A 20,359-nucleotide genomic window follows, 5' to 3' on the forward strand; every position below is an offset into this window, starting at 1 on the left:
TTCCCTATTTACTCCTCTGCCTTCCAGGAGGAGGCTGTATCCTTTTCAGGTGAATTCTTCAGATTCTTTGCACATCTCTTGGTGTCATCCCCTATCTTCCCCTTACCTGTTTTGACAAACTATGGCGCCTAAATTGCTCTAGCTGCAGTTTTATTCTGTGCCTTCAGACTTTTGACAATTCCAGACTCTAAACACAAAGGCCAGAATTCTCTTTCAAACTCCATTTTGGAGGGGCCCTTCTCCACTCTAGAACCTACAATGCTTCCTCTATTCTCTGGTCCCCTGCCAACCCTTCAGTATTCAGATCTGGTAGCTAAATCGTTATACATTTCTCTATTAGTAGGAGATCCTGAGGTTTAATCACGTCTCCTCAGTTTACTGGGAATGCTATGAGAGCCGGTGTGTTTCCTCGCAGTCGATCATCGCAGCACCTCCTCATTCTTGATTCTGCATGCAAAGAATTTTAACCTGATCCCTTGGCCTCGTCCTGTTTCTCTCCTAGCTTCAGTAATTTTGCCCAAGTCCCTAGAGCCTACCCCGCCCCCACCCCCGCACGCGCAGTGCATGCCGGTCTTAGCCCCTCTGTAGGGAAAGAGGGTCCGCCATGTTCCCCGGCGGCGCCGCCGCTTGGCTCTGGTAGCCGCCGCCCCCGCCCCCAACCCCGCCCGGCCCAGAGCCTAGCCGAGCCCCGGGCCCAGCATGGCCGCCCCGGAGCCGGCCCGGGCTGTACCGCCCCCGCCCCCGCCCCCGCCGCCCCCTCCCGGGGCTGACCGCGTCGTCAAAGGTGAGAGGTGGACGAAACCCTGGGGGCCTGGCCTGAGGAGCTAGCTGTGTGTGAGGACGGGCGGGAGACCGTCCCCTCGGGAGTGGGCCCGGAAGGGCGGGCGAGTGACTGGCTGCCTCCCTTGGGGAGTGGCCCCTGGGCGGGCCCCTAGTGGGCAGGGCTGAGTCGGTGGCAGTGGCTCCGCGGTCTCCCGGTTGCTTTCAGGCCGGGGCGGAGGTTTTGCTCCCGTGGCTTCCTAGCCCAAGGGGTGAGGCTGTTAGTTGCAGTGAGCCCGTTTTCTCCCCACTCGGCCTGTCAAAGCGACGCAGGGGCCGCGGTTAGCTTCCTGCCCCGCGACAGCTGCACTTCTGGCTTGCCGGGGCGAACCGAGGGGCTCGGAGACCTTCAGTCACGCGAGGCCCGCCAGTGAGCAGTCAGAAATCACCTCGGCTTTGGCCCACGCCTGCTCCCCGGTGACAGTCGTCCGCCCTATCCGCGTCTAGCTAGCGACAACCGCAGGGGTTCACTTTTGGCCGTCAGGTGCCACCTGGAGCAGAAATTAGGGGAACCTTGTGGGATTGGACCACGGTGAAGGGTCGGGGCAGGAATTGGGAGGCCAGCCTTTATAGTGCAGAAAGGGAGAAAAAGCAGCATAAACGAAAAAAAAAATTCTTGTGGATAGGAAGTATTTACTTAGAAAACCATCAACACTTTGGTCAAAAGGGGTTACCCCTCCCTTACAAACACACACCCACACATTCATTCTAGACGAAAAAGTTAAATGTTTCTCAGCCAGGGCAGAATTTATGGATGTTTACCCACAGCAGGTCAGCAGATTAATTTAAAATAGAGAAATTGAGGGCTAATTGAGAGTTGCTTAAGATTCCAAGCTTCCTGGGAGAGCCTACCAACCTCAAACACTGCTGTGGAGGTGAAAAACAATTGAAATTCTCTTTACCATGTAGCTTGATTGATAAATTGAAATCGTAGAATAAATTTTCCTTATTTGTATTGTATTTATTTTTAAAATATAGGTACTTTTGTTTTCATTCAGCTTTTCAAATACACTGGCACAGTACTGAAACACTGTTAGCCTACTTTTTGAAATCTGACTCATATGCTTCCATTAAAATACTTAAATTTTTTAATTTAAAGGAAACCTTTTTTCTTTTTTTTTTTTTTAATTAAAAATTTCCAACCTGAGCCGCCTTCGGTTCTTAAAAGAATAATACTAATTTGGCCCGATGTGGTGGCTCACATGTGTAATCTCAGCACTTTCGGATGCTGAGGCAGGCGGATCGCTTGAACTCAGGAGTTGGAGACCAGCCTGGGCAACATGGCGAAACCTTGTCTTTACCAAAAATACGAAAAATAAAAATTAGCCGGGCATGGTGGCGCGCCCCTGTAGTCTCAGCTTTTCTGGAGGCTGAGGCACGAGAATCACTGGAGTCTGAGAGGCAGAGGTTGCGGTGAGCCGAGATTTGCGCCAGTGTGCTCCAGCCTGGACGACAGAGCCAGACCCTGTCTCCAATCACTGATTGACAGCTAGGCTTAAGTTAGTAGTATATCCAGTTGGGCCAGCCATTTGAATGAGCTGAATAAAGAGTTTATGGAATCCTTATACAGAGAAATCTTAAAAAAAAAATAGTAATGCAGGCATTCATTCTATCAAGAAATCCGGGAGTGTTGTGGGGGTGGGAACAGGGGACATTGGCTACCTCTTCATTTTCTGACTCTGTTTCTGTGTTGTGTGTTCATTTCCCTGGGCACTTTTCACCAGACTGTTAGATGGGGTAACCAATTACATTCCTGAACAATGAGTTTATGCTATCCTTATATTTGTGAATCTTCTTATTCCTTGTCATATATATGGTAATGTTTTTTCTGTACTGCTTTAATGCAGTGGAAATAAGATTCCAAACATAAGGCAGATTCCTTAGGGGTGAGTTGTGAGTCCAAGGCAGTCGTATTTGCAGGTTATTGGTATGGAATAAAAGCCATTTGATTTAGATAAATAGGAAAGGAGCTTGTTAATATAGAAAATTATAGTTAAATAAAGCTCATGTTTTATCATATTTCTTGTGCTTCATTGTGCCCTCTTCAGAGAGACAACTTTCATTTCTTTATGGAATTTGTTAACCAGTTGGAATGCCTGTATGGATTATATGTTTTAAAATGGTGTGTAACAGACTAATTTGCACTGCTTGTGGAGTCTCCTGCATTTACTGGGAAATTCACCTTTCTTACAGATCCAGAAATTCACTTTTAAATTTCATTTTCAGGATTCTTCCTTGTCTTTTATTCATTAATTATACTATAATGTGATACCTGATGTTAGAGAATACTGGTTGCCTGAAGATAAGTGATGACTTGTGTGAGTTCAGCTTAACTTGTTAAAATCCAAATTTCTTTTAAGTCCACAATGTGGTGGTAGTTTTGTATCCATACATTTTCATAGTAGTAATATTATGGAGACTATCTGTTGGCATTGAATGCAAGTAGTCTTTTTCTCCCTGGAACTTCTTTTTTTTTTTTTTGAGACGGAGTTTTGCTCTTGTTGCCCAAGTGGAGTGCAATGACGCAATCTCCACTCACTGCAACGTCTGCCGCCTGGGTTCAAGCGATTCTCCTGCCTCAGCCTCCTGAGTAGCTGGAATTACAGGTGCGCACCACCGTGCACGGCTAATTTTTTGTATTTTTTAGCAGAGACAGGGTTTCACCATGTTGGCCAGGCTGGTCTCAAACTCCTGACCTCATGATCCTCCCACAATGGCCTCCCAAAGTGTTGGGATTACAGGCGTGAGCCACCGCGCCCGGCCTGCCTCCCTGGCACTTCTTAGTGTCAAAATTTTATACTCTATGCTTGTAGTCATAAGGCCTACATTTTATGGTCATGTAGATTTTTAAGGGTGTATAGGTCTTTCTGTGTTTAAGATCAGATACCTGAAATTCACTTTTTGTGAAGTTTGGGAGCTTGGAATACTGTAGGTGATTCATCTGTAAATGTGATGAGCTTGTCACTAAAATTATTAGTGGTAATTCCATGTCATTGATTATGGGTCATTAGGTTTTTGGTTGATTAAATTCGGTTCTGAGCCTAGTCCAGCTGCTGGCTCAAGTCAAATTCTTCCTCTGTTTGAAAGTTGATCTAACCCACCTGATTAAGCAAGATGGTATATACCCTTTTAGTTATATTCTATTAAGCATTCTTTAGCTATGTAGGAAATAAGAAAGTGGAAAAAAATTAGGAAAAATATCTAACCGTATCTGCATGTGTGCTTTCTTACCACATCAGCAAAGCTGGTATAGGTAATTAAAGCACAAAATCCTGAATTTATATATATTGCTTTCCCTCCTCCCCACAAAGTTTACTTGACCTGAATTGCCCAGATAATTCCTTTTTTCCCCAGATACTTAAAAAATGTACTTTTCGCTTTGTATACCAGGTTCTAGATTTGTAAAGCTGGATTGTCTCTTGAAATTATCAAGACTGTTAGTATTAATAGAAAAATTCACCTTTTTACTTAGAGAGCATTGTCAGTATTGGGTATATGTTCATTTTAGCACCTACAATGTGAATCATTTTCTTAACATTATTTTATTTCATGGGTTATATTAACCTCAAATTATGAGACTTTCAGATTGAACCAAAATGTTGAGTTTGTGTGTTTTAATTTTTTTAAGCTCAAGTATTTCTGATTGACAACCTTAGAATTCATTTGGATTCTGTTGCCAGTTGCCCTGCTTATAAATCTGAAGTCATTTGGCTAAATTGTTTTCTAGTACCTTTGCTTTAGGAGGATTACTTATTATTTGTTTATTTATTTATTTATTTTTTGAGATGGAGTTTCGCTCCTCTTGCCTAGGCTGGAGTGCAATGGCGCAATCTCGGCTCACTGCAACCTCCACCTCCCGGGTTCAAACGATTCTCCTGCCTCAACCTCTCATGTAGCTGGGATTACAGGCATGCACCACCACGCCCGGCTAATTTTGTATTTTTAGTAGAGACGAGATTTCTCCATGTTGGTAAGGCTGGTCTCGAACTCCTCACCTCAGGTGATCCACCCACCCTGGCCTCCCAAAATGTTGGGATTACAGGCATGAGCCACCGTGCCTAGCCAGATTACTTATTTTCAGATAACCCATATAGCCTTGGTGTGACATAGCTACTTCAGTGTTTCTTGCTAGTTCTATTTCATTATATGTTAAAGCAGCTTGAATTTTAATTTTTGTTTACAAAGTCTATTTTGTGGACTTACTGTGTAAAAAGAACTCCTAGAAATTATTTTTCTTTTACTTTTCACTGTCATTACTGTTAACCATACTAAAATAAATCTTCAGGCCAGGCGCAGCAGTGGTTCATGCCTGTAATCCCAGCACTTTTGGAGGCCGAGGCAGGGGGATCACTTGAGGTCAGGAGTTTGAGACTAGCCTGGCCAACATGATGAAACCCCATCTTTACTAAAAATATAAAAATTTGGCCGGGCACAGTGGCTCACGCCTGTAATCCCAGCACTTTGGGAGGCTGAGGCAGGCGGATCACGAGATGAGGAGCTCGAGACCAGCCTGACCAACATGGTGAAACCCTGTCTCTACCGAAAATACAAAAATTAGCCTGGTGTGGTGGTGCACACCTGTGATCCCAGCTACTCAGGAGGCTGAGGCAGGAGAATCGCTTGAACCTGGGAGGCGGAGATTGCAGTGAGCCGAGATCATGCCACTGCACTCCAGCCTGGGCGACAGAGCAAGACTCTGTCTCAAAAAAAAAAAAAAAAAAAAAAAAAACCCAACCGAACAAACAAAAATTAGCAGGGTGTGGGGGCACGCACCTGTAATCCTAACTACTTGGGAGGCTGAGGCAGGAGAATCACTTCAGCCCGAGAAGTGGAGGCTGCAGTGAGCCGAGATTGTGCCACTGCACCCCCGCCTGGGTGACAGAGCGATATTCCGTCTCAAATAAATAAATAAAAATAAATAAAATAAATCTTCAGTACCATGTGTCCTAGTGAAAGCAAAGGAACAGAAAGAGAGAGAGAAAAAGAGAGTATGAGGGGATGGGGTGAGAGGGAGAGGGAGAGGGAACACTGTGGTAACAAGTTATCTTAAAAGGAAAATGCCAAGTTGGAAATACAGCTGCTCAGTAGTGAGGCAAAAGCTTCAGGTTCCAGAGCTATTGAATGAATTGGCAAGAGTTGTAAGGAAAAGTTTGGTAAAAGGACCTTAATTTATTAAACAAAGGGTGCCAATCGTATGACTTCATTTCACCATAAAAAATGTTTTTTATACACAGAGATGAAATAAGCTGAAGCTAATTGGGCATCGTCTGTGTATGGTATGTAAAATTTATTTTGGAACATCACAGTCGTGAAATAGCAAATATTTATTAAATGTCTGCTGTATCACAAAACTGTAGGAGAACAACAAAAGTATAAAATATAAAATACAGACTTGGTTCATGAGTAAATATTCATGGAAAATTAACAATATATGTCATAAGGACAGGTATAGTTAATAATTGCCAGGTAAGTTGCTGAGCCAGCAAGTTGTCTGAGTTCGAAGGAGGTAGTGATGACTCTGGACTGGAATGGTCTAGGAAGGGCTTGTATAGAAGCAAAGGGGCCTTGAAGGATGGTTAGGATTAAAATAGAGGATTGGGACCATTTATTTGTGCAGTGTTTATTGAGTGCCAGCTTTGTACCAGGCATTGTGCTAGGCATTGATGATACAGAAGTGAATAGGATATTAAGTAAGATAGATTCTCTTGTAGTGCCGGCATTCTAGTGGGGGAGACACTATTATAAATAAATAATGAATTTGGTACAAAGAGCTACTGGAGCTGTAAAGAAGGGATTGGCTATCTTACTTTCAGGGAAAGCATCACTGAGAGGATAATGTTTCGAGGTAGTCCTTGAAGGATGAGTAGAATTTCACCAGAAAGTGGGGCTAGAGTAGGGAAAACAGAAGCAGAAAGGCATGGAGTTTGAAAAAAGCATGAAATGGATGGCAAAAGTATGTGCAGTACTTGGCAAGGGGTGACAGGAATGAAGTTAGAAAGGATCTTTTGTATTACAAGTTGAGGAGCTAAAACTTAAGCTGTTAAGCAGTATAGCAGTATATAGTACCTGGATGATTAAAAACACAAGCTCTGGAGTCAGACTGCCTGGGTTTGAAACCTAGCTCTACCATTTAATAACCTTCTCGCCATGGACAAAATACTTAACATCTCCAAGCCTTAATTTTCTTATCTGTAAAGTAGAGCTAATAAAATCTTATTATAGGGGTTTTGGAAAATTAATACAGACTGTGCATGTAAAGTAGGTACCACAGTTCCTGGCCTGGCACATGGTAAGTACTCAACCAATGGTAACCATCACCATTATTATTAATTATTATTATTGAAGGTTTTGAAGTAGAATAGTGACCCAGTATCTTGTTTTTTGATGGCTAATTCTGGCCATATTGTGTGCAACAAATTATTGGAGGGGGAGAAGCTTAAAGCAGGTTGTCTAGTTAGAAGATTAATGGAGTAGTCCAAGTGAGGGATGACCAAGGCATGAAAAACTAGATATGACACAAATTCCTACTAATATTAGAAGGTAAGTATATTGGATGAGTGATTGAGTATGGAAGTGAAGTAGGTGAGCAACAGTTCTTTAGGAAGCAATAATCAGAATAATTTTGCTTTAGGGCTAGATTAAATTGGGCAGTTGTAGTTAGATGGAAAGATTGGAATGATATGTAAAAGACTGAGAATGGTTAAATTGAGAAGAACCTTGAAAATAAGATCCAAGATTTTCGTTTTCTTTATTCTTTAGTCATTAAGAAACTACGCCAAGTTTTTGAGTAGGTTAATTTACTACTTTGTTCAGTCAAAGAGGAAGAAGAGATTTTTCTAGTAAATGATAAGAACTTGAACTAGTATTGCAACAATGGAGATTTAAGAAAATTGCATTCGAAGAATCAATAGGACTTAGAGTTCAGAAAGAGAACAATGACATTAAGTGTGAATGATAGAGAATGGTGATACCTTAACAGGTTTAAGCCAGGAAGGGGAGCCAATTTTGAGGGAAAGGTATATTTAAAGAACCACCACAAATTAAAAGAGACCCAATGGATACCTTGAAATTTTGAAGACAGTGCTGTTGGGTTTATTGAATCTTTCCTTAAAGCATGTGGCCAAACCATACTTCTACTCCTGGCAAGCAAATGGTTGTATCATTCTTCATGATGAGGCTTTTTTTTTTTTTTTTAAACCTCAAGACAGGATCTTGCTCTGTCACCCAGGCTGTAGTGCAGTGGCATGATCATAGCTCACTGCAGGTTCAAACTTCTGGGCTCAAGCGATCCCCCAACTCAGCCTCCTAAGTAGCTGGGACTACAGGCACACAGCACCATGCCTGGCTAGTTTTGTTTATTTTTTATGGAGACGGAGGTCTCACTATGTTGCCCAGATTGGTCTCAAATTCCTGGGCTCCAGTGATTGTCCTGCCTTGGCCTCCCAAAGTGCCTCGGTTACAGGTGTGAGCCACCACGCCCAGCCGTGATCAGCCTTTTGATGTCTCCTTTTGTCAAAAGAAAATTCTCATTGTGTTGGCATAAAGACAGATGATACAGGAGCAGCATTCTGAAGACTTCAATTTCAACTATGGCTCTACTTCTTACTAGTGAAACCCCTGGAGAAGCAACTTAATGTCTCTGAACCTGTTATCTATCATTTGTGAAATGGAGATAAAACTTGCCTGACCCTAACCCCAGTACTTTGGGAGGTGGAGGTGGGCAGATCACTTGAGGTCATATGTTCGAGACCAGCCTGGCCAACATGGTGAAACCCCCCGTCTATATTAAAAATATACTAATTAGCTGGGTGTGATGGTGGGCGCCTGTAATCCCAGCTACTCAAGAGGCTGAGGTAGGGAGAATCGCTTGAACCTGGGAGGCAGAGGTTGCCATGAGCTGAGATCTCACCATTGCACTCCAGCTGGGGCAACAGAGCAAGACTGTGGAAAAAAAAAAAAAAAAACTTGCCTGATCAAACTCACAGGATGTCCCTGGGAATCATGTGGGATTATTTATGTGAAAGTACTTGGTCAACTATGAATAAAACACTATAAATATATTGTCATTGCTACATAAATTAGTGTCATTAAACAAGTATTTTGGAAACTATATAATCATTAATTCTGTAAACATTTCTTAATACCTATGTTTTTCCTGTTTGTTTGTTTTTTTTTGGTTTTGGTTTTTTTTTTTGAGATGGAGTCTCACTCTGTTGCCCCGGCTAGAGTGCGGTGGCATGATCTCGGCTCACTGCAACCTCTGCCTCCCAGATTCAAGCAACTCTCCTGCCTCAGCTTCCCAAGTAGCTGGGATTATAGGCATCTGCTACCACGCCCCGCTAATTTTTGTATTTTTAGTAGAGACAGGATTTCGCCATGTTGGCCAGGCTGTTCTCAAACTCCTGACCTCAAGCGATATACCCGCCTCGGCCTCCCAAAGTACTGGGATTACAGGCATGAGCCACTGCACCTGGCCAGTTCTTAAGTTTTAGATAGGTTATCACATAGACATTGATGATGGTGGAACTTAGAATGGATAAGACTTGTGGGCCAGAAACTTGAGCTTATGATGACTAGTTTTTTTTTTTTCTTTTGAGAAAAAGTCTCACTCTCGCCCAGGCTGGAGTACAGTGGCGCAATCCCGGCTTACTACAACCTCTGCTTCTCAGGTTCAAGCAATTCTCGTGCCTCAGCCTCCCCAGTAGTTAGGATTATAGGCGCCCACCACCATGCCCGGCTAATTTTTGTATTTTTATACAGATGGGTTTCACCATGTTGGCCAGGCTGGTCTGAAACTCCTGGTCTCATGTGATCCACCCACCTCGGCCTCCCAAAATGCTAGAATTACAGATGTGAGCCACCGTGCCCAGCCTATGATGACTAGTTTAATAGATAGCAGGGACAAGGGTAAACTAGCCAGAAGGCATGAATCTCAAAGGAGGAGGCATTTTTTTCCCTTAGTGGAGAGATGATGTTGGAAGTGCTAATGGGGAGCTAAGAGAATGCTGAAGCCTCCACTGGGATTAGTGGAATGTGGAAAAATGAGCATCATCCACTTTGAAAAAAGAATTTGAGAAGCGTTGTCCTTCAGGAGACCCAAGATGTAATTAAACTAGAGAGATGAAGACAGTATTCTGTGTAGAGCTAAAGAACAGAGAGGCCAGGCGCAGTGGGTCACGCCTGTAATCCCAACATTTTGGGAGGCTGAGGTGGGTGGATCACCTGAGGTCAGGAGTTCAAGACCAGCCTGACCAACATGGAGAAACCCCATCGCTACTAAAACAAAATTAGCCAGGTGGGTGGATCACCTGAGGTCAGGAGTTCAAGATCAGCCTGACCAACATGGAGAAACCCCATCGCTACTAAAACAAAATTAGCCAGGTGTGGTGGCACATGCCTGTAATCCCAGCTACTTGGGAGGCTGAGGCAGGAGAATCGCTTGAACCTGGGAGGCGGAGGTTGCGGTGAGCTGAGATTGCACCATCGCACTCCAGCCTGGGCAACAAGAGCAAAACTCCGTCTCAAAAAAAAAAAAAAAAAAAAACCAGTCTGGCCAACATAGTGAAACCCGTCTCTACTAAAACTACAAAAAATTGGCCAGGCGCCACCGGTGGCTCACGCCTGTAATCCCAACACTTTGGAAGCCCAGGGCAGGTGGATCACGAGGTTAAGGGTTCGAGTCCAGCCTGGCCAACATGGTGAAACCCCATCTCTACTAAAAATACAAAAATTAGCCGGGCATAGTGGTGCATGCCTGTAATCCCAGCTGCTCAGGAGGCTGAGGCAGGAGAATTGCTTGAACCTGGGAGGGAAAGGTTACAGTGAGCTCATATTGCGCCACTGCACTCTAGCCTGGGCAACAGAGCGAGACTCCATCTGAAAAAAAGAAATATATATACACACACACACACACACACACAATTAGCTGGGTGTGGTGGTGTGCACCTGTAGTCTCAGCTACTTGGGAGGCTGAGGCAGGAGAATTGCTTGAACCTGGGAGGCGGCGGTTTCAGTGAGCTGAGGTCGCGCCGCTGCACTCCAGCCCCGGCGACAATGCAAGACTCTGCCAAAAAAGCAAAAAAAAGAGATAGTGTGTAGGGGTTGTGGGATAGATTAAAACAAAATCTTATAATGGGAATTCTGAAGGCCTCAATGAAAAGGATGGAGGGAGAACAGCAAGAAGGAAATTGTATGAGGGAAAGAAATACAGAAAAAAATTTAGAAGTATAGATGTAGAGACTGTATTTTGGATAGTTGCCAAGGATGGCAATGATGGGAAGCATGATGAGATTAACTGACCTTAGGCATCTGGATGATACTTTGGAGTCAAGTTATTCACTTGGCACAGACTATACCCCCGTTGAAGTTAGAGGCCTCATAGGGCTAAGAGGGCAGTCCTTGCTTCGAATTGGGGAACAGGATCAGTTAATTCTCAGGTCCTTGCCCAGTGGTAGAAACAGTAAGAAGATCTCTGTACCACCACCCTCTTTTTCCCAATTCCTGATCAGTCTGTGTTCTTGGTTTATTTTTCCAACTTCCTAAATTAAATGTTTTTCAGTCCTTGTTTTTTTAGCCACCATACGTTAAATGTGAGTGAAAATACCTTGCGAATATTATTGGTTACTATATAGATATGCCCTTCATGTCAAAATTTGGATAAAAGGAAGATTTTCAACAGAACAGTTTGGTCAAAATGAATGTTACCAAATCAAGATTTTTAGGTTTCGAGGAGATTTTGTAGCTCTTTTTTTTGTTTGGTTTATTTTTTTGAGATGGAGTTTTGTTGTCACCCAGGCTGGAGTGCAGTGGCGTGATCTCGGCTCACTGCAACCTCCGCCCGCCAGATTCAAGCGATTCTCCTGCCTCAGCCTCCTGAGTAGCTGGGATTACAGGCGTGCGCCACCATGCCCAGCTAATTTTTGGGTTTTTAGTAGAGACAAGGTTTCACCATGTTGGCCAGGCTGGTCTCGACCTTCTGGCCTCAGGTGATCCACCTGCCTCGACCTCCCAAAGTGTTGGGATTACAGGCGTGAGCCATCACACCCGGCGGATTTTGTAGCTCTTTAGGTTGTTCCAACAAATCCTCTATTATTAGCCATTTCAGTTGTTGACTATTTATATTGCATTTATATACATTTGTTTTCTGGTTTTTCCCTATCGCAAATATAGAAAAGTAAGGAAACATAGTCTGAAACTTAGGAGGAAAAAGTATGTATGGAGGCGAAAAAAAAAAAAACTCTGGAAAAGTAGAAATAGGCCAGGCGTGGTGGCTCACGCCTGTAATCCCAGCACCTTGGGAGGCCGAGGCGGGCAGATCACGTCAGGAGATAGAGACCATCCTGTCGAACACTGTGAAACCCCTTCTCTACTGAAAATACAAAAACATTAGCTGGGCATGGTGGCAGGCGCCTGTAGTCCCAGCTACTCGGGAGGCTGAGGCAGGAGAATGGCATGAACCCGGGGGGCAGAGCTTGCAGTGAGCAGAGATCGCGCCACTGCACTCCAGCCTGGGCAACAGAGCAAGACCCCATCTCAAAAAAAAGAAAAAAGTAGAAATAATTGGCTGAAGATGAATTAGAAATAAAAAAGCAAAACCTTTAAAAAGCTTGAAAACTATATGGAAATGCTTTAAAATGCTTTAGGAGTTGCAAAACAAAGTAGTAGTTGAGAATTAATTTTTTTTTTTAGATAGAGTCTCTATCACCCAGGCTGGAGTTCAGTGGCATAATCTCAGGTCACTACAACCTCCAGCCAACCAGGTTCAAGCGATTCTTGTGCCTCAGCCTCCCAAGTAGCTGGGACTACAGGCGCGACACCACGCCTGGCTAATTTTTGTATTTTTAGTAGCGATGGGGTTTCACCATGTTAGCCAGGATGGTCTTGAAATCCTGACCACAAGTGATCTACTTGCCTTGGCCTGCCAAAGTGCTGGGACTACAAGCATGAGCCACCCCACCTGGCCAGAGAATTAATTTTTGATGAAAAAAAATTTTAACTCTCTATTGAGCAACTTATTTGAGGCCAAATTCTATTTGGTCAGTTATCTTTTGCCCCGTCAGGTCTCCTGCCGAAGCTCCTTTCTCCACTTGCGAAACAATACTATACATGCCTTTTTGCTCTTATTTGCTGATAAATTAAAATTTTTTTTTTTTTAATTTTTTATTTTTAGACGGAGTCTCACTCTGTCACCCGGGCTGGAATGCGCTGGCATGATTTCGGCCCACTGCAACCTTCACCTCCTCGGTTCGGGTGATTATCCTGCCTCAGCCTCCTGAGTAGCTGGGACAGCAGGCATATGGCCACCACGTCTGGCTAATTTTTTGTGTGTTTAGTAGAGACGGAGTTTCACCATGTTGGCCAGGCTGGTCTTGAATTCCTGACCTCAAGTGATCCACCCCCCCTCAGCCTCCCAAAGTGTTGGGATTACAGGGGTGAGCCTCTGCGCCCAGCCAAAACATACTCATTTGAAAGTGCCTATTTTTATTTTCAGTGTTACGTTAACATTGATTCCCTGTAGCTTTCATCTACCTTTACTCATGAGTAGGTGATGTTTTTCTACCACTCAACCTGTACACATTTTAAAAAGCTGTCCCAGCTGGTTTTGAAATGTAGAAGTGTGCCTTGAGTTGAAAAATAAATAGGAAAGTATAGGTCTTTAGATAACTAACTGTGGCATGGAGTCAGTTTATACTTTCTTTTTCAGGTGAATACATTATAGTTCTTCAGTGTGACTTGAAGTAGAGCATTCACAGTGTGCGTGAAAATATGCAGTACCACTTGTGTCTGGCTGAGGGGGAAGTAGGGAGTGGTCTCATAGGTGGATTTTTAGGAAGTTCTATGTTTTGAACAGAATTCAGCAATTAGTGGAATTATGTTGTTGATTGTTAGGAAGTATATATCATCCAGGCCAGGCGCAGTGGCTGACGCCTGTAATCCTAACACTTTGGGAGGCCGAGGCAGGCGGATCACCTGAGGTTAGGAGTTTGAGACCAGCCTGGCCAACATGGTGAAACCCTGTCTCTACTAAAAATACAAAGATTAGCCGGATGTGGTGGCAGGTGCCTGTAATCCGAGCTACTTGGGAGGCTGAGGCAGGAGAATCGCTTGAACCCAGGAGGTGGAGGTTGTAGTGAGCTGAGATCTCGCCACTGCATTCCAGCCTGGGAGACAAGAGTGAGACTCTGTCTCAAAATAAATAAATAAATAGGAAATATTTATCATGTAGAACACAGCTTTTTTTTTTTTTTGAGGCTGAGTCTCAATCTGTCACCAGGCTGGAGTGCAGTGGCATGATCTTGGCTCACTGCAACCTCTGCCTCCTGGATTCAAGTGATTCTCCTGCCTCAGCCTCCCGAGTAGCTAGGACTACAGGCATGCACCACCACACCCAGCTAATTTTTGTATTTTTAGTAGAGACGGAGTTTCACCATGTTGGCCAGGGTGGTCTTAAAATCTTGACCTCATGATCTGCCCGCCTTGGCCTTCCAAAGTGCTGGGATTACAGGCATGAGCCACTGCACCCGGCCAGAACGCAGCATCTTAAATAGTGTTTCTTTTCCCAAGTAGAGTGCCAAAAAAAAAAAAAAAAGAAATTCTCTGACCTGGTGAAAAAACTGATTCTATCTTGATCTCAGAAATTTGTGTTTATTAGTAAGAGATATTTAACCTCATTTTTATAATGTCCCAAAAGTAACACTTGATTTATTTAGTAATCAGTTCATTAAAAATGTTTATTTTTTACACAATTACTCTACCATGAGGGCAAATTTGGTTATAGCATATATAATGGTTTGTTTAATCTTTGGTTGGTAAAAACATTCTTTGAGGCTTTTATTTTATTAGAATCTTGACATTGCTATATTTGGGGGTAAAATATATTTTAATGCCTTATTCTAGATGAGTAAAAAGTAATGGTAATACATTTTTCTTGTGAAGGGAAAATAAACAAGGTCCAGTTTTATTTTACTAGATAGCAAATAAAAAAAAGAGGGATTAGTGATTTCGGTCTTTTAGAAATGGTTGGCATCTCTCTGCCTTAGTTCTTACCTCATTTGTAAAGGATTGAGTTCTTCCTCAATGTTTTCTCCTGGTATGAGAATGTGATTATATTCTTTCTTAGGTAATTGATATGAATCTAACCTAGTTTTTTTTTTTTTTGGTTACTTTAAGTTGAAATGTAAAGGAGCAGTTGGTTCTGTACATTTCCAAGCTTCTCTGTAATAATTGATAATTACAATGATGACCCTAAAGCATCAGGAAAATACCGTATACCATATGCTCAGATATATATATATATTTGATGGAGTCTCACTCTGTCGCCCAGGCTGGAAGTGCAGTGGTGTAGTCTAGGCTCACTGTAACCTCCGCCTCCCCGTATTTAAGTGATTCTCCTGCATCACCCTCCCGAGTAGCTGGGACTACAGGCATGCGCCACCATGCCTAGCTAATGTTTGTGTTTTTAGTAGGGATGGAGTTTCACCATGTTGGCCAGGCTGCTCTTGGACTCCTGACTTCAAGTGATCCACTGGACTTGGCCTCCCAAAGTCTGGGATTTCAGGTGTGAGTCACTGCACCTGGCCTATTTTTCTTTTTTTTTTTTTGAGACGGAGTCTCGCTCTGTCACCCAGGCTGGAGTGCAGTGGCGCAATCTCGGCTCACTGCAAGCTCCGCCTCCCGGATTCACGCCATTCTCCTGCCTCAGCTTCTCCGAGTAGCTGGGACTACAGGCGCCCGCCACCACGCCCAGCTAATTTTTTGTGTTTTTAGTAGAGACGGGGTTTCACCGTGGTGCCGATCTCCTGACCTCGTGATCCGCCCGCCTCGGCCACCCAAAGTGCTGGGATTACAAGTGTGAGCCACCGCGCCCGGCGTGCACCCGGCCTATTTTTCTAAAAAAAAAAATCTGGAAAGAGGGAGCTGCCTTACATTTCAGTCTATATTTATTAGGCTCCTAATGTACATTTCTCTCTCACTTTCTTTATTTTGAAAAACAAAGTACTGTTCAGTAAAGAGCCTGAAACTGCTTCAGTCCAAGCTGATTTTGAATGCGTAAAGATTTACTTGTTGGATTCAGTAAAAAAGGAATAAGAAAAACTTACTATATAGTAATTTTTCCTAGGTATATGACCTCAAAATTGTGCTTAGATGCCATTGAAATAGACGTTCATGTTTTCCATTCCACTCAACAAATATCACTTAAAAACAGTACAGTTGGTGATTTCTTACAGAAATCATAAATATGTACTAAGGAGTAAAGAAACCAACTACTTAACTATGATGAAATGGGAACTTTTGGTTAAATTTGTAGGGATAGGCCAGGTGCAGTGGCTCATGTGTGTAATCCCAGAACTTTGGGACGCCAAGGCAGGCAGATCACCTGAAGTCAGGAGTTCGACACCAGCCTGGCCAACATGGTGAAATCGGGTCTCTACTAAAAATACAAAAATAAACTGGGCATGATGGCGGATGCCTGTAATCCCAGCTACTCAGGAGGCTGAGGCAGGAGAATCCCTTGAACCCGGGAGGCGAAGGTTGCAGTGAGCCGAGTTCACGCCACTGCATTCCAGCCTGAGCGACAGAACAAGACTCCATCTCAAAAAAAAAAAAAATTACAGGGATAAATTTGCAGTGGTAACATTTTACACATTTGCAAAAAGTGCTGTATCTCAAACAATTTAGATGGAAATGAAGATGATTTGCTTTCAGAATGTGTGTTAGGTGAATCAAAGTCACTCCAATGATAAGGAATGCACTGGTTTCGAATATATGCATAAAGATTTTGAATGAGTGTTTTGTGAAACATTACGTAAGGTTGGAGAAAAATCAATATTTTGAAATTATGATTTATTATTTTAAGCCTACTAAATTAATTTGCATTTCAGAAGTAAACATCTGGTGTTTGGTCTATATCTCTAAAAGCGTATAGTCAAGTTGGTCAGAAAACATTCTTTTTATGTACTTATTAGAAAGGAACATGGTAAATCACCTTGTATTTGGGTTTTCTTTCTAGTTAGGCTTATTTGGTATTAAAGTGTTGTGGGGTATTTTTGAGGTGGTGTCTCGCTGTGTTGCCCAGGCTGGTCTCCAGTTTCTAGCCTCAAGTGATCCTCCTGCCCCAGCCTACCAAGTAGTCGTGATTACCGACATGCTCCGCTACTCCCAGCATTAAATTGTATTTATTGTACTTCATTTAAGGTAAAGAATATCTAATACTATGATACAATATTTTGAGAGTTCTGCCTAGAAATGTTTTGGCTTAAAAAAGTTTTGGTTATCCTGAAAGAACTTAATTTTGTGAGACAACTCATTTCTCTAATAATTCTCAACAAAGAATATGTTAGTCTAAATAGCTTTAAGAGTGGTATAATTTGCGTACTATTTAGAAAAACACTTCTACCCAATAAATGAAGAAGAAAGAAAAATCCCTGCTTTACAATTTTTACTCTTATCTAGATCCAATTATTAGTTTTTAAGTTAATGTATTTTTGGTGACTTATTTTTTATTAATTAAAAAAAATTTGCAGCTGTCCCTTTCCCCCCAACACATCGCTTGACATCTGAAGAAGTATTTGATTTGGATGGGATACCCAGGGTTGATGTTCTGAAGAACCACTTGGTGAAAGAAGGTCGAGTAGATGAAGAAATTGCGCTTAGAATTATCAATGAGGGTGCTGCCATCCTTCGGAGAGAGAAAACCATGATAGAAGTAGAAGCTCCAATCACAGGTAAGCTTATTCATGTTTTATGTCATTATTTAGTTGCCTGGATTTACAACTTAACTGTTTTCAATGATACTGTATGCTAAATCAATATTACTTGGACATTATCTTGAATTTCAAATTATTTTCCATACTTAAAAATGATTGCCTGTTATCAGTGAATAGACATGATTCTAAATAATCGGAGTGTAGAAGTTAATCTAATATGCTTTTGTGAAGGTTTCATCAACTGTGTTGACCATACTTCAATTTGATCAATACTTACTTTGCTTTCAATTGTTAGGGTCAAATACCTTGATGTCATATCAGATACCAAAAGTGACCATTTAGAGAGCAACAGAAAGTATTGAGTTAGAATGGATATTTTAACTGCCACCATTGTAATTTTGTCATCTTGAAACTTAAAACACATCCTTGGAGTCCTAGAGACGATCTTTATAAATGTAGATTTCAGTTTGTCACTGACCACAAATTTCGTTATTTCTGTTACATCTTTTTCTAGATCTTGAGCACATGAACACTTGGTTACACATCATCCTACTCGTGACTCTTCATAGTCTACTTCCTTCTCAGACATTTCTTGATAGCATTTATACTATGTCTTATGTAAAATATGTTTTAACTTAACTAAAATTTGTTAGAGATTTTTTTCCCTTATCTAATAATCTTCTTGTTTCAGTGTGTGGTGACATCCATGGCCAATTTTTTGATCTGATGAAACTTTTTGAAGTAGGAGGATCACCTGCTAATACGCGATACCTTTTTCTTGGCGATTATGTGGACAGAGGTTATTTTAGTATAGAGGTAATAATCATAAACTGTCATTTGATTTGCTGTTAAGTGTTAACATAGATGCTTTCCCTTAATCCTAGTTTTCACAAGTACCTGTGTTAGGTTTTTTTAATAACTCTGCATATTCTGAAGTTTTTATGAAAAGCTACTATTTATTCCTGTTCTGTCTTTCAAACAATTCAAATAAATTTCTTTGTATAACTCTGTTTATATAATTATAATTGCCATTTTTTTCCCGGTGGAATTTATGAACTGACTGAGGGGTCCTTATTGCCCTGTTAACTAGTGGCCTTAAAAAGTTAGTGCTATTTGGCCGGGCGCGGTGGCTCACGCTTGTAATCCCAGCACTTTGGGAGGCCGAGGCGGGCGGATCACAAGGTCAGGAGATCGAGACCACGGTGAAACCCCGTCTCTACTAAAAATACAAAAAAATTAGCCGGGCGTGGTGGCGGGCGCCTGTAGTCCCAGCTACTCGGAGAGGCTGAGACAGGAGAATGGCGTGAACCCGGGAGGCGGAGCTTGCAGTGAGCCGAGACTGCGCCACTGCACTCCAGCCTGGGTGACAGAGCGAGACTCCGTCTCCAAAAAAAAAAAAAAAAAAGTTAGTGCTATTTATCTCTCTTGCCCCTAAAAGCATTAAACCATGTGAAAAAAGATTACTTGAATTCTCTCTGATTAAATAAAGTATATTGTGATTTTTTTATTGCTTGAGCCCTAGTGCTTCTGTTTCTCCTTGTGTAGCTATTAAGACTCAAGTATATCCTATGGAATCTTTGTGTATTTGGAAAGTATTAATTTGTTTTTAAAAACATGAGGCATTAAAATGACCTTTTGATTATCACTTAACAGTAGATGGTTCCTTTGCTCCTTTTTCTTCTTTCTTTTTCTTTTTTTTGAGACAGGGTCTTACTCTGTGGCCCATGCTGGAGTACAGTGGCACCAGCATGGCTCAATGTAGCCTTGACCTCTTGGGCTGAAGGGATCCTTCTGTCCCAGTCTCTCAAATAGCTGGGACCACAGGTGCACACCACCATGTCTAGACTAATTTTTAATTTTTTTGTAGCAATGGAGTTTCCTATGTTGCCCAGGCTGGTCTTGAACTCCTGGACTCAAGTGATCCTCCTGCCTTGGACTCCCAAAGTGTTGAGATTACAGATGTGAGCCACGTTGCCCTGCCATCTTTTTAAATTATATAAATAAAATGCAATAAATGTAGAACAGTATGTATTTTCCAATATATACATTTTCTTTCTTTTTTTAATGAGAAGGGGATCATATTATAATATTTTCTGTAACTTGCTTTTTCATATATCCCTACACCAAATATCTTTCCAAGTCAGTAAATATAAACTTGTACCATCATTTTAATATCTACATTGTTTTCCATCTAATAAACAAACCATAATTAATTAATTCCTTGTTGTTAGACACTGAAGATGTTCCCAGTTTTTTTCCTTTACAAATGATGCTTTAATGAGTCATATTATTCATACATCTTTACATACTTGCCTGATTATTTTTGTAGGACAAATTCCTAGAGGTAGAATTGTGGGGTCAAATTTCTACCAATAGATACCTGTGTTGCACATTTAATATGTTCTAAGCATGTTCTAGGCACTGAAGACATATCGATTAATCCTCACAATAATATTAATGAGGTAAGTACTGTTGTTTTATTCATTTTATAAATGAGGAACCTGAGGCTTAGAGAGGTTAAGTAACTTGCCCAAGGTATTATTAGTAAACAGCATAGCCAGGCAATGTGACTCCAAGCATGTGCTTTTAACCACCTTTCCTAGTATATACTGAAACCTTACCTGATGAATTTACGTTGGTTACTGTTGTTTATATCTCCTTCTCCAGTGTTTCCAATATACCTTTTTTTCTGAGGTGTGCTAGGATTCTCAGAGTGAAAGGAAGTTCTAGACTCTGTCCGTCCTGCTTCCCTTAGGAATTTTGCTATTTTGAGTTCTTCTTCCTCCTGCTGATAGTTGATGATTAACCTCGTCAACTTTTCCCAAATTATCACA

The 20,359-nt window shown here is 41.9% G+C and overlaps 1 protein-coding gene across 8 annotated transcripts in view; it reads left to right on the forward strand.

Annotated features, from left to right (window-relative positions):
* The first annotated feature begins 563 nt into the window (after nt 1-563).
* The window catches only part of PPP3CB (protein phosphatase 3 catalytic subunit beta), a 59,599-nt gene continuing 39,803 nt past the window's right edge, over nt 564-20,359 (forward strand). For 3 of the 8 annotated variants that reach the window (XM_055275783.2, XM_055275786.2, XM_055275785.2), the window contains exons 1-3: nt 564-784; nt 17,343-17,543; nt 18,217-18,341. In XM_055275783.2, coding sequence (XP_055131758.1) covers nt 700-784; nt 17,343-17,543; nt 18,217-18,341 — 411 coding nt within the window. In that variant the 5' untranslated portion in view covers nt 564-699. Of the gene's footprint in view, nt 785-17,342; nt 17,544-18,216; nt 18,342-19,933; nt 19,988-20,359 lie in introns of all 8 variants that reach the window. The other 5 variants (XM_055275779.2, XM_055275788.2, XM_055275780.2 and 2 more) reach the window with 3 other exon arrangements.

Source organism: Symphalangus syndactylus, chromosome 4 (assembly GCF_028878055.3).
Source record: "Symphalangus syndactylus isolate Jambi chromosome 4, NHGRI_mSymSyn1-v2.1_pri, whole genome shotgun sequence".
Classification (NCBI taxonomy): domain Eukaryota; kingdom Metazoa; phylum Chordata; class Mammalia; order Primates; family Hylobatidae; genus Symphalangus; species Symphalangus syndactylus.